At 42.6% G+C, this 18383-nt stretch overlaps 4 protein-coding genes across 5 annotated transcripts; 2 read left to right on the top strand and 2 right to left on the bottom strand.

Annotated features, from left to right (window-relative positions):
• Positions 1-93: 93 nt before the first annotated feature.
• mettl3 (methyltransferase like 3) lies at positions 94-3152 on the bottom strand. Its single transcript, XM_072458497.1, has 11 exons — positions 2914-3152; positions 2503-2696; positions 1957-2415; positions 1708-1883; positions 1316-1529; positions 1044-1231; positions 918-956; positions 735-843; positions 580-645; positions 383-495; positions 94-309 (listed from the first exon to the last, which is right to left on the bottom strand). The coding sequence occupies exons 1-11, from the start codon at positions 3014-3016 to the stop codon at positions 195-197; spliced, it is 1776 nt and encodes a 591-aa protein (XP_072314598.1). The 5' UTR covers positions 3017-3152; the 3' UTR covers positions 94-194.
• Positions 3153-3288: 136 nt separating this feature from the next.
• ttc5 (tetratricopeptide repeat domain 5) lies at positions 3289-7588 on the top strand. Its single transcript, XM_072458498.1, has 9 exons — positions 3289-3584; positions 3950-4082; positions 4160-4371; positions 4443-4593; positions 4677-4768; positions 4850-5053; positions 6707-6921; positions 7010-7154; positions 7238-7588. Exons 1-9 carry the CDS (start codon positions 3540-3542, stop codon positions 7355-7357), a joined length of 1317 nt encoding a protein of 438 aa, XP_072314599.1. The 5' UTR covers positions 3289-3539; the 3' UTR covers positions 7358-7588.
• A 200-nt stretch (positions 7589-7788) lies between these two features.
• Positions 7789-9815, bottom strand: LOC140371741 (E3 ubiquitin-protein ligase CCNB1IP1). Its single transcript, XM_072458949.1, has 5 exons — positions 9778-9815; positions 8865-9169; positions 8629-8775; positions 8330-8504; positions 7789-8065 (listed from the first exon to the last, which is right to left on the bottom strand). The coding sequence occupies exons 2-5, from the start codon at positions 9165-9167 to the stop codon at positions 7899-7901; spliced, it is 792 nt and encodes a 263-aa protein (XP_072315050.1). The 5' UTR covers positions 9168-9169; positions 9778-9815; the 3' UTR covers positions 7789-7898.
• A 1342-nt stretch (positions 9816-11157) lies between these two features.
• On the top strand, positions 11158-17175 carry LOC140372089 (uncharacterized). Of its 2 annotated transcripts, none has more exons than XM_072459373.1 (3): positions 11158-11292; positions 13015-15998; positions 16076-17175. In XM_072459373.1, the coding sequence occupies exons 1-3, from the start codon at positions 11217-11219 to the stop codon at positions 16289-16291; spliced, it is 3276 nt and encodes a 1091-aa protein (XP_072315474.1). In that variant the 5' UTR covers positions 11158-11216; the 3' UTR covers positions 16292-17175. The 2 variants fall into 2 exon arrangements, with proteins under 2 accessions (XP_072315474.1, XP_072315475.1); XM_072459374.1 differs by lacking the exon at positions 11158-11292 and adding an exon at positions 11319-11402.
• The last annotated feature ends 1208 nt before the right edge of the window (positions 17176-18383 follow it).

The following is an 18383-nucleotide window of genomic DNA, read 5'->3' as shown; positions in this document are numbered from 1 at the left end:
TCTTTAAAGTAATTTACAGCATGGATTATTTTAGGTACTATGTCCAGAGTTAAACAATGTAATTGTCAAAGAAAGCCACCACAATAGTCCTTGAAAACCATTTATTAAAAAGGGTCATGACATTACTATAAAAAATAGTCCATTTGCAGATTAATCATGGCTTTTCATGAACCATGATCACCCTGTTACTTCTATCAAGGCATAGTTTTGGGTTTGGAGATAACACCGTCTGGATAGCGTTTTTTAAAGCGAGCAACAACCTCAGGGTCCAAAAGATGAATGCCATCAAGCTGGTTTCCAAGAGTTACCCTGAATAAAAAAGTATGTATTTGTGAATGCATAGAGATGGTCCATAAGAAAAAACAAAACGAGATTAACTCACCAGTTTGGCTGGACATTGTGGGGTCGACCAAACAATTCAATTTTTCTAGTGCCAGGGGAAAGTCTCTCAATCATGCCGTAGATCTCGTCAGGTTTATGACTGGTGGAACGAACCTATGAAGTATTCAAAGAAAATCAAGCAATGGGCCTAATTAAAGATAAATGTGTTTGAAAAATATATACAGCAACTCCAGATACCTCCGCAACAATGACATCACAGTCCAAACCTCGATTAAATCCATGAGTGCTTCCTTTTACACCAACCTAAAAATGTACAAAAACAATAATTGAAAACTGCAAACTTTGAAAGTTTGAAAACTTTAAAAATGCCACAAAGAGCTAAAATTCTTTACCAGACAATGCTCTTTGCCATGGTTCAGCCAATGGCCAGTCCTCCCTGTACGGATAATTCTCTGAAGTTGGTTGGTTTTTACCCAAATAATTTCATCTACACGCTCATACCTGAGAGACAAAACAAGTTCAAAGTAATTTTAGATACAGTACACAAGAAAACAGCAAAGCAGGGAATGACATACCCCCAGAGACTGAGACATTCCCGGCCTAACTCCATAGCTCTATAAGACGAACACATGCCAATTTAAGGAATTAACAAGATTTATTTCTGTGCCTGAAGCTTAACTTTGGTCTCGAGGTATAGTTACCTGCCAGTAACCCAGAGAAAGAGAAAGCCATCGTCCTGCAGAGTGGGGATGTTCAATTTTCTCATTTCATCATCTGTCAGTGTGCCATAGGGCAACTCCATGTGGATGTCCCAGGGCGGGTCGGCCATGACGACAGAAAACTTACCCAGGATAGAGACATCCAAGAAGCGAATGTCACAGCAAATCCACTAACACAGAGAGGAATAACAAGTGTAAAATATTAAATTCAATTTAATAGTTCAATGATCAAGATCAGTTTCCATTAATCATACCTGGGAAGGGAAGAGTGTGCCCACGTCGCCGTCTGCGTCATCTGAGCGAAGGCTAAGCTCAGTGTTCCCACCTTGGAGCCCCATCAGACAGCCTTCAGCCTCTGGAGGACTGTCGATCTCATAGTGGACATATTTACAGGTATCCATGTGAAAGCATGTGTTGAGAAAAGAGCAGTCACCAAGGCTCTCATCCGTGTGCTTGTTGATGATACGACTGGAAAAATTATAAATCAGTTAGGCCATTTTGTTTAAACATTATAACTCTTCCCAAATAGATAACAGCTGATGTCAGATAGACAGAAAAAAGGATGATGAATTAGAAATCACAACAATGCAATATATTTCTGCAATCACAACAATGCAATATATTTCTGCAAAAAGAGAACACTAACCGAAAGTGGAGTTTTGTGCAGGGTTGTGGCGTCTCTCCAGAACGCATGCACTCCTCTTTTGTTCCATGGTCACAAAACTCCTGAACTTGAGCCCGACCACGAGATCTAAACTTCTCCACTATGGACTGCTCCTTAGCAGTGCTGGCATTCAAGAGCTCAAGGATCTCTCTACTCACCTAAATCGAGATTGCTCTTAAATTAATACAACACACTGGCTTAATTAGTAGATGGTGATTCAAGACATCTTACCTTCTTACTCTGCTGCTCTTTTGTGGACTGTTGATTCAAAAGACTCTCAATCTCCATGTCAACATGAGATGACAGGTTTTTACTGCTCCTCCCTTTCTTATCAGCCCCACTCCCTGATGATGAAGGTCCTGCAGCTTGTATAGAAGACGCTGGCGTCAAAGAAGATATAGGAGGTGTATAAGAGGTGTGGGGAGGGGATACAGAGCTGTGGGATGGAGAGAAGCCTGATGCTCTTTTAAGGTGTGTCTGGTCATCTGCTTTTCTCTTCACTCCTGTCCTTTGGGCACCAACCACTGTTCCAATCATAGCCCAAAGCTTTGGATGGTCCACTGCAACAACAATTGTGGAGGAGGAGGAGCCTATAGCTGTCAAAGATGGTTGCCGAACTTCAATAAGCTCCTGTGCAGCAAATTTTTGCAGCAAACTTTGGATACATCCATGAGTCACAGCTCCTTCTGACTGCCCAAAAGAAAAATAAACAATCATGTCAGCTGTAGTTAAACTGCGAATTAGATCTAGAACACTTCAACAGAATGCATCACATACACTGTTCAGCTCATTTGTTATGGCGAGGGAATCTATTGGCAAAGACAGACTGAGGTCTGACAGGTGTGCGAGCAGTTTCTTCTCCAATGCTGGGTCAGGAGGCTTTTCAGGTTCCTCTTGAGATGATGAGACAAGGGCAGGAGGAGCAGGACTATCACTGCGCGCCGTGGAGGCATCTGTGCTGCCTGTGGCATCTGCAATGATGTATAGTTTAAGTGGGTAAATACATTTTTGATGGAACAATAACAGCCTGGCCAACAAAAGGAAGTAGTTGGAGTTGGTTGACATTGTCAATGTCATTGACAATTTTTCTTCTACTTTTTTCATTATAATTGAGCAGAAAGTAAATATTCGAGAAAAGAACAACATTCAGTCGCAAAAACAGTAACAGTAATAATTGACTTGCCATACCCGTGGAGAGTTGCCCGGGGTCTTTCCTACGTCGCTGGAGCCTTTCTCGCAGGGAGTCTAGCTGCTTCTTGTGCGCCTGGATATTGCTCCATGTGTCTGACATGATTTTTTATGACACAAAAAATATCACAGTTTCAAATTTGCAGATTGTACTTCAATAAAAAATGTGGCTGGATTTTACTTTGCCTTGAGCAAAAGAATAACAGAGGATGAATGCATGGTACCACACTGAAAACACTCCGAGCAGTATTTTTAAATCAATGGTTCCGCTATTGAAAGAGTTGTGAGCTTCAGGTATGAAACTCAATTAGGGATTACATTTAATGGCAAAATAAATAAAATGTATTGGCTTCAACGTAATATGCCTTGTATGTCCACAATATGAACAATGTTGGTGTCGAAGCACAGGTTTGTGTCGGAGTTGTTTAAGTCACGGACATACTACTTCCGGCATTTCTGAAATTAAAAGCTTTTTATTTATCTGTTGGCTTTTCTGAAATAATGTGATTTAAAGAAACAAAGGTGGTCTTTTGTACCTCTTTTATCCCAATAAGACAATATTTCTTCACTCCCCGCGCCCTAAGCCCCTCTCTGTAGTAGCTTGAATAGGGTTATTGTGTGTAAAGATGGCGGAAGACGAGAAGAGTGGAAACGATCTGCAAATAGTGAAGGTAATTCAGCATTTATTTTATGCTTCAGTTAGGTTTAGATACAATCGACCTCACAGTTGCTATTTCTGTTGTAATCTGTTTGCATCAAGCAAGCCCATATTGTGTTGCTGCAGTGTAATAGCAGCCTGCATTTATAAATAAGATAAAGATTATAATCCTGTCGGAGTAAATGTTACTCGTACACTCATTATTCAGCCATAGACCCAGTTCAGCCATAGACCCAATCAAACCAATACATGTTTATGTACTTTACCAAAAACACAATTATTATGATCAAATACAATTGTAAAACCTTTTTAAGAAAATTTTAATATACATGTACATTTTGTTTTCTCTTTTTCTTTTTTTTGTCTTCTGCGATACAGGATCTGGTGGATGGACTTTATAAATTCAGAGACAGTTATTTTGAGACTCACAGTGTGGACGATGCTGGGAAGAAACAAAGTGATGTTGCACAAGAGTTAGAAGAAATACTGAAGAGGCTTCAGGAGTATGAGGGTAATGTTTTGATCACTTATTGAGAGCTACTTATCTGACTTGTAAATCACCTACAATGTGCTCCTCTTTGTCCACAGATCGATGTAAGCATAAAGCTGAGTTTTTGCTACAGAAAGGTAGATGTCTAAATGTATCTCCAGAATTTAGTGCCATTGCTGAGGAGAGCCTTTCTCGGGCTGTAAAACTAGAACCTACACTTGTAGAGGGCTGGAATATTTTAGGAGAGCAATACTGGAAAAAGGGGGACCTTACTGGTGCCAAGAACTGCTTTACAGGAGCCTTGCAGCAGGTAACATTTGGCGGGTATGCTGCACAATGTTTTTATTAATATAATATTAAAATTCTTCTTCTGCATTGTAGAGCAAAAACAAAGTGTCCCTCCGTAACCTTTCCATGGTGCTGAGGCAACTGCCATCTACTAACAGTGAAAGTCACAACAAACAGGTGATGGAGAGTGTGGACATGGCTCGACAAGCTGTTCAGTTAGATGTCACCGATGGGACATCCTGGTGTGAGTAGATCATGGTTCTCAATCAGAGGTTTTCCATTTTAAGTGCTCAGTTTGAATTTAGATTGTATGCTTTTGTTTTACAGATATTTTGGGAAACGCTTATGTTTCCCTATTTTTCACCTGTGGACAAAATCCCCAGTTATCTCAACAAGCCTTAAGTTCATATGCACAATCTGTAAGTTCAAATATATATTCTTTACTGGGTGTAGGATTTGCAACCGCTGAAGTATATAACGATGGTTTTGTCTTTTCATAGGAAAAAGTGGACAAAGCAGCCTCCTGTTATCCCGAGCTGCATTTTAACCGTGCCACGTTGTTCCAGTACGAGGAGATGTTTGGCTCTGCTTTGGGGGGCTACAGTCGCGCTGCCTCCCTTGACCCAAGCTGGGACGACCCTCCAGAAAGAGAGAAGCAGCTGCTAGAATACCTGGAAAAAGTGACAGAGCTCATACTGAACAAGGTACCAATTACTGTGTTGGTCTACATCTACATACAGTGGCTTGCTAAAGTGTTCATAGCCCTATGAATATTTTGTCACGTCACAACCGCAAACTTGACAAATAACTGTATTTGCATATTTATTTGATATATTGGCACACAATTTTACATATTATATATTGGCACACAATTGTGAAGTGGGAGGAAAAAATATCTTAAAATAAAAAACTGAAAAGTGCAGCATGCAAAAGTATTCTGTTCCTTTTCCCTGAGTGCGACCAGTATCTGACAGAAGTTTCCTGATGATTGTGGAAAGATTGAATGTTGACCTAATGATTCAATAGAGTCCACCTGTGAGTCATCTAATCTCCGTTTAAATGCAGCCATGGAAATCTTTGTCGTTAAGTTATACGAAGATTTCCCAAAATCTCACAGAGCACTGTTCACTCTATCATCCGGAAAAGGAAAGAGTATGGAACAACCACAAACCTACCAAAACTTACAGGCATAAGGCAATGCTGATCAGTGCTCTCCTGATCAGTAATGCATTCACGAGGCCCATCATGGTAACGCTGGAGGAGCTGCAGAGATCCACAGCTCAGGTGGACAGGGAATCTGTCCACAGGACAACTATTAGTCATGCACTACACAAATCTGGCAAGAAGAAGCCATTGTTGGAAAAGACAGCCATAAGAAGCCCTGTTTGTAGTTTGCCAGAGGCCATGGGGGGCCCAGGAAACATGTGGAAGAATCAGCTTATGGCCTAAAAGCAAAACGCTGAGAAAAAATAACATGGCACATACCGATAACTCTGACAGTGGGGATGGTGTGTTCAAACATGGTGGTGCAACATCCTGCAGTGGGCTGCTTTTCTTCAGCAGGGCCAGGGAGGCTCAGTTTATGGGAAGATGAATAGAGCCAAATACAGGGCAAAGAAGAAAACCTGTTGGTGGAGTGGGTTAAAACTAAACATATTGTGTTAGAATGGCCCAGTAAAAGTCCAGACCTAAAATCTATTGAGAATCTGTGGAACGATCTGAAAACTGCTGTTCACAGACACTCTCTATTAAATGACTGAGCTTGAGGTGTTTGGCAAAGAAGAATTGGAAACAACTTCAGTCTGTAAGTGTGCAAAGCTGGTAGACAAACCCAAAAAGAAGGTAATCACAGAGAAATGCAGTTCCACAAAGTATTGACTCTGAATAAGGCTAAGGCTGAATACTTTTGCACATTGCACTTTTCTTTTCTTTTTTTGTACTAATCTAGGAATCATGTATACTTTTCCTTTTACTGCACAATTGTGTGCCACTTTGTGTTGCTTTTCACCCAAAAATACCAATGCAATTTAAGTCTGTGGTTGTGAGTGACAAAATGTGGAAAAGTTCCAGGAGTATGAACATTAGAAGCCACTGTATATTTACAGCAACATGAACATAGTTGCTACCATAAAGTGTGTACATAGTTTTTTTCATAAATAATACTTGCAATATCCTCACCTCCAGAGAAGCATACATTTCATGCAAAGACAAAACTGACATACATTTGAACAAAACGATCCAATGTAAACCTTGCTGTTTTGTACTGTATTGTTGCATACATCTGTTTATTGACATTTTGTCCACAAGATGGAACCAAAGCACAGTTGTGTCTGAAAAAGTACCTCCTTTCTCTTCAGGGAAAAGTGAAAGCACGGCGTTTACGTACAATGCTCTCCAACCTCAACACTTCAGCATTGGGCCCCTGCTCTTCCCCTCAGTTCCGGTCTCCCACTGGTCGTGTCGGGAGCCTGGAACCACGAACCCTCTCTACTCTGTCCCACGGAAACAACGTTGGAGTAGCTGCTCTGGGGAAAGTGGTGTTCAGCTTGGCTTCGGCGGGGCGAATGGCTTTGTAAGTAATTGACTTCAAATACCTAATAATTAAACTGTACCACTATATAATGTTAAAAACTGGAAAGTGAGTCGTATGTTTTCTGCAGTACTTTTGGCATGGTGGACAGTGAAGAATCATGCATAGTGGTGATGGTGTACAATACTGCAGACAGCTGGGGAGTTCTCATTGGAGACACTGTTGTCATTCCTGAACCTCACATCAAACGTCACAGTATAACACATAAAGATAAGGTATGTCTGCATTAGCATATAATCTAATACTTGACCCAACCAAAGGGTGTATTTGTCTGAACTGTCTCTTTATTTTCCAACAGTCATTTGACTTCCGAAGTATACGTGTGGACACTCCGCTGCTCCTTATTGTAAACGGAAAGAAGCAAAACATCCAAAGTCAAATAGCTGTGTCTGTCAGCTACAAGCCCCAGAGCGAATGAGTTCTGCATGGCATGTTATGAATGAATAATTATTATGTGTGGAAACATTAAATGTTAGTGCTTGTTCTGTGTGTTTATTGTAAATAGACCCAACTTTCAATTGTCTTAAGTAAAACTTAACTTCTGTATTTATACATTTTTCTACTTTTTGTTGGTGGATGCTTTTTGCAAAAGAAAGAGCCTGCAATGGACACATTGTGATTTCCAATTAAACTTTTTCCTCCCTTTAAATGTTCAGCTTGTACTTTTATAATTTAATTTTACCTGCTTTTCTGTTGCCAGTTGATGATCTCTTGGTAGTGAATAACAAAACATCAAGAGATAGTTGGTGTAATTTTCAACAACAACAACAACACCAACTGTACATTTTATGTAAATATGCCAGTTGTGTTATGGCATGTACATACGTAGTACAACAAAACAAGATAATGATCTATATCATATAGTATACCATTAAACAAACTTGAAAGCAAAACAAACATTAAGACTATGTCCTAAGGAAACACTTGGGGAAAATTCCAGATTTGCAGTTAATGCCACCTCAGTATTTCTTGATCAGAGTCCGGCCCCGGTCCTTCGCAGGGGTGTTGAATTGAAAGAATGACTTGGCTCCATCATGCTCGAGACATGAGAAGAACCTACTGTCCCCATCGTGGCCTGCAGAGAGGAACTGTGGACTCCTTTGGGGCGTTGTGAGTCGACCCAACCCTGGAGACACAAGGCATGGGAAGTTGACAGATGTCTTTCATTGTTAAATCCTTTATGCAGACAATAAGCAGTACTTCTAGAACTCTTTTCGAATGATCAGCTCTTTACTACAAACCACCTACAGTCACCCACAGTGCCCATTTCCTCTACTCAATCAACACACTAATCATTTGTACTTGCTCTATAATCCACAATAAAAGCTGAATTATTGATCAATCATGTAATTCACTCTCTGCAGTCAGTTTAACAGCAGGAAGCTTTTACCTGCACTGAAGTCATGATGTTGTTCCTGGTGAGGCATCTCTCGGTCTCCCATATCGACCACCATGTTCTTCAGCCTGAGTGAGTCATAAAGCCCCTGTAGTTTTTGATACTGTCTGTTTCTCTCCATCAGCCTTTCAGAAACCTCACTGTACTTCCTCTTGTACTCCTCCATTACCTGGACAGACGAAACAATGATATTAGATTAAATAATGTAATGCCAATTTGTTCCAAAAATGTTCTTGAATAGTTTTGTATAATAAGACTTAAATCTGCTTTTGTGCTTATCAGTACAGTGTTACCTTTTTCAAGGATGCAATCTCTCCTCTCATGGCAGAGAGCTCCAACCCTCTGCTCTGATTTTGTTGTGTCAAGACCTTATCCATTTGCTTCAGCTGAGCCTCAGCCCTGGACAAGCTGTATTCCTGATACATGCGCTCCTGGTGAACCTGTAAATGTGTACTTCAAAATTAAATGTGTTTTTTGAAAACCAAATTAGGTTTGTAGAACTTCACAAAGTTCATTTCTATAGACTGACCTGATAGCTCCAGAAAGCGAGGGCTCTTGCACTGATGTCCAGAACTATGTCAGGCCGCAGACCTGCCAGGACCATGGCTTTGTATTCCTCTGAGGGGGACAGCTCAGCGCGAACTATGTCCAGTTTCCCAGACAAAGCAGAGGAGCAGGCCGGGCAGATGGCAGGTGAGTGGCTGAACGCTCCAGAACCATGTTGGTCACAGAACACATGGGAACAGGCCGTGACCCACGCAAAACCACTGAGCTTTGTCCGACACTTGGGGAAGTTACAGAGAAGTGTGTCATCACACAGAGTCATCGCCATAGCTGAAAAACACAACATCCGACTCAACCAGGTTATTCAAACATAGCCTTAAGTACACAGCATTTATCTTCAAACAAACAAAACACTTTATGAGGATATTATTGTTTTCCTGGTATGTTCCACAGTATATTATAAAACTCCCCGGACCAAGTTACAGGTCAGGTCTGTGGAGAGCAAGAGAAACATTGAGCAATAGAAACATTGATCTATAATAAAATAAATGCAACAGATATTTACTGTGGAACAAGCAAAACAATACAATCTGCAAGGAAACAAACTCGTTGTTGACCCTCCGCCAGAAAAGTTAAAGAGTGTACCTATAAAAGTCAGATAAAATGCGTTTGTCCTAATATTCGTTATCCATAATGGGCCAGTTATTACTTTTATTGTTTTAGGCCTATTATCAAAATAATACCTGGTGCCCGATTGGACAGGCTAGCGCTATTTATTAGCCAATATTAGCTTAAACATTATTTCATTATTTCAACGTGTACTTTTTTTGTCATAATCCATACATGACCCATGAAATCTGCCTATTATTAACCATCTTACTATTAACTATCAAATTTGTACACGTTTTATTATACTTTTTGGTCAAACTATAACTCACCGGTTATTAACGTTTCCTAGCTTCACAGGTGACGCTAAGTAATTAGCCTGCTCCTCACTCTGATTGGCTGACACTCAACAGATGAGCTCTCCAGTCCAGTCTGATTATAGCTGACCCGTTTAATCAAAATAAACTAAAGAGGTAAATAAATGATCACAAATGTATTTAAATAATTTTCTTTTTTTTTTACTATTGTTTGTCAACTAGTGTTTCTTAATTTTATTTCGTCAAATACCATCATGTGCCCGGCCGAACATAACAGCGGCATGTAGCCTACTGCGAAACACCTAGGCTACTTAAATATGACCCACTCTTCCTCCTACACCTCCTACTTTTTTCTCTCTGTCTTTCTCTTTTATCCGCTCCTCCACGTGGTACAGAAGTAAAGGCGGGGGGTGAAAGAGGCGCATTGTGGCGAGCAGCAGTGGATCCGGGGGTTCATAGTGAGAGAGGGGAGATGCTCACTCAACTGTGTCCAGCGGGCCATTGTCAAAGATCCCCATCTATTCTCTACCTTTTAAATAGAGCTCCAGTGTAAGATGCTTTTTGGACAAGGGGGGTAGCTCAGGGTGGAAGGGTGGGTATTATACTTTTGGACGGCGATAACACACGCAATACTACATACGAGCGTGGCCCCTCAATGTCCACTCTGCACTTTAGTTCATAATTGGCCCTATGGAAATCAAAGGGACGTGTGACAGCGCACCAACTCTGTCGTTTATGACTTTTACGCATTCCCCTAAACACCTGTTGAACTAATAAACTAACAAAGTGCTACTGTAGAAGCCATTTGTGTACAATCTAAATTGATGAATTGCCCTGTCATAAAGGCACCTGTTGCTAGCAATGTTTAAAATCCACACATGGCATGGTTTTGTTTTACCGTCTTTCATTTGTGTTGTTTTTGTTGAACCGTCTTTCATTTGATATGTTCTGTTAAAGATGCATTGCCGCCGAGTGAGTATGTAAAGCCAAAATAAAGCTGGGAATGAAGGGGGAAAGGGGAATCTGGGAGGCTGTGTGCTTCGCCATTGAAATGCAAATATCACAGAAGAACAAGGAGTGGTTCTGTGCATGTGAGTGTGTGTGTTCGCTGTATGTGCATGCAGCGGGACAGCAGTGTGAGAGGAGGGGCGCAAATTGGACAAGTTTTTTTTTTTTTTTTGGGGGGGGGGAGACTTTAGGAACAGCCACACACGCACTCCCCAGTATATGGCACGGAGCTGGACTGAGGCAGGACATCCAGACTTGTGTCCAGACTTCTCAATTTCCTCTAAGAAAACACATTGCATATTTTTTTTATTTATTTTTAACTCATACCAAATTTGTGTTGTGGCCCCCAAATGTGCTACTTTTGATCTTTGTATGCGTCCAGGGGCTCGTGCCTGTTTCCAGTCCCTCAACTGATGCCCCCCTTTCCGTCTGACTCGCCGTGAATCATGTCACGCCGGAAACAGAAGCGTCCCCAGCATCTCGTTAACTCGGATCCGGGGGGCCCAAAACTACTAGCTCACGGTGAGAAACTTTTCGTAATTATGCACGCGTTTGATTCCGTCTCGGATTTACGCGCAAGCCGGGGTCTTTTACGCGCACGGTTTGGACGTTCGTGTTTGGAGATTTGCAATGTGAGTTTACGCTGAAACTTTTCGGGAAAGTTTACGTAGCCTAGCTGACCGGGGTTTACCTTAGTTAGTAGAGAGGATTTTCTGAATAAAACGTGCAATTTCTTTTGTCTGCTGATACTGAAAAAGCACGGTTTAACATAGAGAAGAGTCTAAAAAAATGTTATAGAATTTTCTAAAGTATTTGTTATTTATTCTCTTAAAAAAAAAACTTGCTTTGTGCACCTGACTCAATATCAAGTCCATGAATTGGAAAAAAAACCTGTGCTTAGTCACTGACTGTATGGGCCCTACTAATGGATGCCTGGCCACTTTTGTCAGGGCCAATAAAGAGTCCCTACATAGTGAATAGATCTGGATTAACTAGTAGCCTATACATCTGTGGCCATTTTCATGTGCTGCCCCTCCTCAGAGAAACCAACAGGCCAGACTGCACTGACTACTGGAGGTCTTTGATTAGGGTGGAGAAGTCTCTTATTTGTTAACAATAAAGTGGCCGGTTGGGGGGAGGGGGAGGCTGTGTTTTTGGTAAAGATTAATCTTCCACCCTTCTATTATGCTCTTCTTTTGCTGTTTGTCCATGCATTTTCTCTCTCATAAGCACCCCACCTTCCTCATTCTCACACCTCCCCCTTCTTCACCCCCACTTCTATTGACTGTATACTCCTACACAGTTGGGGGGAGACCAATGGATGAGAAATAAAAGGCTGAGTGAGGATTTAGATGTTAGTTTGCATGTTTTCTGTCAAATTTAAACTCCGAAATGTATATATCTACATTTCCCTCAATCTAACTACAAAAGTATTTATAATTTATACACTCCCATTTTGTTTACTTAGAAGTCAACTATAAACTAATCCACAAAGGTACAGTCTTCATTCCATCACTATAACTCTCCAGGAGGGAATAGTTAGTTTGTCTCACCATTGTTGTTACCCTCCCCCTTCTCCTTCTTTTAACTCCTTCTCACTCTGCGCTCAAGATTTTTTGAAAGAATTTGACCCCATAGCCGCAGAGGTCAGATAAATTGACCAATCAGAGTGTCTGGACAGTGCCCAGGACCCTTAGTATGGCCTGACCCTTGACCTCTACTGTGACGTAAGGGGGGAAGGGTAAATAGAGAGATGAAAGACGTAACTGCTGTAGGGAGGGGGCGGGTTAAGAGGGGTTATGGGTTGGCCTGGTGATGCCCATTGTCCTCTAAAATGTGTTGCCATAGCAGCAAGGTGGTCTGTGAGCTTTTTGTGTGTGCAAGATGTTTGAAGAGTTTTGCTTGGGAGAGCACAGATTGAGACAAGACATTACAAAGACTCATACTGCAGAGTTCCCCTAGTTGTTTATTTGCTTGTTCGGGGCAAGCTCCAAGCAGGGATTTTGTTTGAAGGTGTAAGATGATCTGCTGGTATGTGCACAAATTTGCTTACAAAAATGCTTAACAATAACTAGAAGCTGTAAAATAAACACTTTGTAATGGGTAAGAAAGTTTTTGTGGATTTACAAATGTGCATAACTCCAAGAGAAAATAATTGAGTAAAGCACTTTTCATCACATGTAAGCACATGTATTATTCCACTCTTTACTGTGTTCTAAAAGTTTGTATTTTTTTTTTTTTAAGATGACCACCTGGGCATGAAGTCGCCCTCTACATCTCTTGGCTCTGAAGTAACCTCATCCGGATCATCTTCCTCATCTCCCACCTCCGTTCAGGATTGCCAGCCGCCTCTGGCCCCACGCCCATCCCCTGGTGGGCTCCACGCGCCATCTTTGCCCAGCGAGAGCTCTCCTCCTCCCCACTGGCCCAACAACATTGCACCCTTCACCACATCTCTGCCTAACACGCACTCCTCCCTCTCCCCGGACTTCCCTCACCCCTCTCTGTCCTCCCAAACCCACTCGCCACCTGCTTTGGGCCAAACCTCCAGCTGCAGTCAAGGAAACTCGCATTCATCCATGACGTCCCCACCAATGGCCAGCTCTGCAATGACCACAACGTCTTCCTCCTCCTTATCCTCTAATTGTGTGCCATCCCACCGTGACAGCATAAGTCCTGGACTGCTGCAAGCATCTGTCTCTCCAGGGCAGGATCAACTCCAAGTGCCTCCAACTTTGGCACTGCTTTTGGAGGAGCTGCGGGTTTTACAACAGCGCCAAATCCACCAGATGCAGATAACAGAGGAAATTTGTAGGCACGTTTTAAGGCTCGGAGGGGCTGTTTTTGGTCAACAAAATGGCCAGCAAGTTAATGGTTCAGACAGTAACCAGAGATCTACATGTGAAACCTCTTCATCACCAACTCACCCCTCAACAGCCACTCCTGTAACGACAACATCCTCTCTTTTAAATGGGCTACCATCCTCTCTCTTTTCGCATGCACCTGCACCCAAGCTAAGCAGTGCCAATGGAACTAGAGCGTCATCATCTTCTACCTCTTCTTCATCCACTATAAGCTCTTCGATTGCTTCCTTACACCCACTGTCCTTGTCTTTAGGCCTGCCACCACACTACCATCATGAAAAACCACCCAACTCCTCAGCATTTGGTCACAGCAACGTCATAAGTTTTTCAGCTCCTGTTCCTACTACTAGCCATTCCCAAGACCAACCCAGCTCCTCCTTGGGCTCTGCATCTTTATCCGGGCGTCCCCATCACATGTGTCGTTTCTGTGGGAAGGTGTTAAGCAGTGATTCTTCTCTTCAGATCCACTTGAGATCTCATACGGGAGAACGACCCTACCAGTGCCCCGTTTGCTTGAGCCGTTTCACAACCAGGGGAAATCTCAAAGCCCATTTCCTGCGCCACAGAGAGCAGAATCCAGAATTGTCCCTCTCTCTGTTGCCGCCAGCGCTGTCCGAGCAAACTCAAATTGCTCCTAGTGCCGCTCACAGGAGGCGGAAGCGGAGGGCTGAGGATGACGAGGCGTATAATGGAGTCAAGGGCAGTATTCCTGGAATGGCAGACAACATGGCTTTGGGGTTTCTCTCTGGAGGAACATCACGCCCCTCACCTTCCTCCCTACCATTGCCACCTTCAGTTGACATGGCGCTACTCTCCACTGCGCATTCACTTTTACAGTTGAACCGAGCCTCAGCAGCAGCCAGTGCTTCTACCACTGTCCTGCCGTCATCCTCCTCATCTACGTCTTCCTCGCCTTCGGCAAGGAGTGCAAAACAGCAGCGATTTGATGAAAACACCCCCCCTCACACCAGCCTCCAGTCTCCATACTCCCAGCTGGCCCAACTTCCCAAAATCCTTTTCCCTGGTGGGACCACTCCTCACCATCTTGCACTTCTTCGACCCCCGGGCCACCTTGCTGGCCACCACCAACTGCCCTTTCCATTCCCACCTTTCCCTAAGCCATCAACTTCCTCCTCTAGTTCTTCTACTACCTCTATCCAAACCTCAGACACCTCCAAGTTGCAACGACTTGTTCAGAAACTAGAGAAGCAACCACAAGGGGGCTCCTCCTCATCAGCTGAAGCCAATGGTGATGCTAATGGCCAGGACCTGTCCACAAGTGCATATCGGAGAGAGATGTTAGCAGCACTTGGTCTTAGCCCCAGTGTAAATGCCACCAGCAGCATGGCTTCTCTTCACATAGCACCCGCTCCTAACCAATGTGGAGTCTGCCTGCGGGTCCTCAGCTGTCCCAGAGCCTTGCGTTTGCATCAAGCCACACATTTAGGAGAACGTCCATTCCCTTGTAAGCTTTGCGGTCGTTCCTTCTCCACCAAGGGCAGCCTGAGAGCTCACCTTGCTACTCACCGTGCGCGCCCACCCAATGCACGTGCCCTCAACTCCTGCCCCCTGTGCCCACGCAAGTTCACAAATGCCTTGGTTCTTCAGCACCACATCCGCTTGCACCTTGGAGGGCAAATCCCACCTGATGAAGAAGTGCCGCTTGAAGATGGCCTGGATACAGAAAATGCTGGTTTGGATGATTGTGTGAATGACATGTCATCTAAAGAGCAGGTTCTTCCTCTGGCGTTGACAAAAGGGCCACGATCTCCAGTTAGCTCTGTGTCTAAGCAGGCTACTGATCCGACATCAATGAAAGAATCTGAAGGTTCAGTTTTAAGTGTTAGCTCACCTCTGACCCAAAACCCTCCCTCAGCAGGAGTCGAGGACCCCCCGGTGGATGTTAGCCCTAATAACAGTTCTCCATATTCTGAAGAGGAGACAAATAGTGAGTTAAACAGCACTGGCTCAATGAATGTACCTCCAACAAGCACTAATACAGCCATAGACGATGGAGAAGATGCTCCTCTGTCCCTCTGTGTTTCCAAATCTACAACAGAGAAAGAAAAGATTCCCAATGAAGTTGGTAATGATGAAGTCGGCTCAGAAAAAGAGCCAACCAATGCCACATCACTCACCCCTCCTGCCAGTCCCAGTAATATCCCACAATCTGTGGAAAAGGCAGAGGAAGAATCATCCACAAAGGGGATCAAAGCAGAAGATCAAAAAGCACAAGAGGACAGTCCAACGGAGGAGGGCAGTAGCAGTGCTGTGGCTCCTCCACCAGCACAGCCTGCCCGCCCAGACAAGCCCTACAGCTGCTCCCAGTGTAGCAAAGCTTATGCCAGCAGAAGCGGACTAAAGGTAAGTTTTGGTCTAGTCACTGCTTTAAACAGCACAGTTATTTGTAGTTTATAACCATTTTCCTTTTTAAATAACAGAGTCACATGAGAAGCCACCCTGGAGTCTCCCTGAGCACCCCTACCAAGGTTCAGCCAAATGAAACTGAGGAGGAGCCCAAAACAGACACTGTCAAACCCGAGCAGCTAGAAGAAAAGCAGGTAGAGGCTGAATCTCCTAAAGGTGACAGCATTAATTCTGTCCCACTTATGGCAAGCTCAAATGGGACAGAAGAGTGCATGGGTAAAACTGTGTAAAAAGTAAGCATAGTTGAATGCTTGAGGCAGTTATTAAAATGTCCTGACATGGGAATGTTAAAACTCTAGAATGATATTCATTTTTAGGTTTATTCATTTGTAATATATATGTTTATCTTCTACATTAGCTGGATAGAGCGGCAGTATTCATATAGTTGAATTGGGGAAAAAAGTGAATGTAGTATTTTTCTAGGTATTTCTGTATTTCCAAGATCACAGTGAGGCCTTATTTTATACTTTTCAAAATGAGTTGTGCATTTACATCTCAGACCTTCTCACCACTTGACCCTGTAACACCCAGTATAAGCTGATGTGATGAAAAGGATCCAGAGTTGTTTAAATGAAGTCAATACCAAATAAGGCCACATTTGTATGGGCCAAAGTTGTATATTTGTCCTGCATTTTTAATGACCTTTTTCTTAATGTGTTGCTGCTAAATGCATGTTTTGATGTGCTGAGTTGCACTGTAGGTTGCACTGTGTCACATGCTGCCAGAATATCAACTGAATTCCCTAGATGATGGCAATGATTGTTTTCTACAGTAATGCTGTGAACAGTTCTTTTGTGTTAATATTTCTAGCAGCAGTTGTCTATGTACACTTATGATTGTAAACGTTCTTGGTTGATACACTTTCTGTTGTCAACTTGGATACATGCTGGAACCAGAAACGAGGACAAGACTTGTCCATTTTAAATCCCTTTTTATGCCCTCTGCTCCTCTCTCAAAGCACTTGAGAGTTTTTCTGCACTCATTGCGCATTCCTGCCTAGTCCTGTATAGTATTTGTATGCTTTACCCTTTGTAAACCCTTCTTGTAGCAACAAAACAAAATATGTTTCCATGACGATGTGTAACAGTTAAATAAAACAATGGAGACGTGACAAGAGTTTGTTTGTTACTTGTTTCATATTCATTGCAAACCAAATCTTTCATTTACCAATTGCATTTTTACTGTTTTACCGTTTTTTTTCTTCCCTTTTTGTTGTCCCGGCTCGGGGTGTCTGGATTGGGGTGCCCTTTGTCTGAGTGTGCTGTTCCTAATTCTTGATTTTCTTCAGCCAGTGTCTTTTAATATGTTGCAGTTCCAACACTGTGTGTGCGTATACGTGTGTGAAAAGGATAATCACTGCTTGTATGAGTGCAATTGAGGGTGCAGCTGTAGAGGCCACCACCTCTATCCCTCCCCTCTCTGTGTCATACTCTTTCAAATGCGCCCTCTTTTATTTTCTCTTTCATTTCTCTCACTCACTCTTTTGCCTCACCCCTGTACACCCCCCTCCCTATACTCTATTGCCTTCTCCCCATCCCATGCTCGTGTAATGAGCTGACACACAGGAAGCTCTAATCCATACACAATGCCACCCCCACCAAAGTGACTGGGAGCGGGACAGGGGGCAACAACCTGGCCCAGCTGTCCCCAAAATGGCAGTCTTTAATCCCTGTAGTTTTTCCCCCTGCCCCATAACCATGACAACTGGTTACCACAGGAAAGAATGCTCAAGGCCGAGATGGACGAACAAAGGAGCCATGTGTGAGAAGTTTGTCCACATGCGTCGAGATGTGTCTTCATCAAAAAAAAGTCATATTCATTTTACAATACATTTTGTCCAAGTGATGTTGAGGGGGGAAGGGAATCTTCAGGTGTGAATGGGAGTAGTTTTGATCTTCACAAAGGATTAACATTAATCAATATCAGAATATAGTCGTTAATCATTACATAAAGGATGGACATTTGCATAGGTCAAAAGTCATGTGTTGTCCTAATTTTACATAAGAAAAGAGAAACAATAAAATGTCATTTGTTTGTGCTTATTTGTTTTAACATACCATAGTATACTAGAAGAGTGGATTATGAAAGGTTAATCTAACTTGATAATAAGTGTGGCTTTTAAGTAAACCAAATTTAAGCAAGAATCTAAAGAAACTAAATTATTTTTGGCATTTCATGTAGGGTTATAAAGCCAACAACTAATCATTAGGCTACATGGGGTAAACGTAAACATAGTTATAAATAACAATTCAATATCGTACAAAAGGTAAACAGGTACATGAAAAGGCTCCTCATATCCACAAGAGGGAGCTATAACCTTTA

The sequence above is a fragment of the Eucyclogobius newberryi genome, unplaced genomic scaffold (assembly GCF_026437365.1).
Source record: "Eucyclogobius newberryi isolate DKJ021-1_F unplaced genomic scaffold, fEucNew1.0.hap1 SCAF_22, whole genome shotgun sequence".
Lineage (NCBI taxonomy): Eukaryota > Metazoa > Chordata > Actinopteri > Gobiiformes > Gobiidae > Eucyclogobius > Eucyclogobius newberryi.
This window is presented reverse-complemented; position numbering and strand designations above follow the sequence as displayed.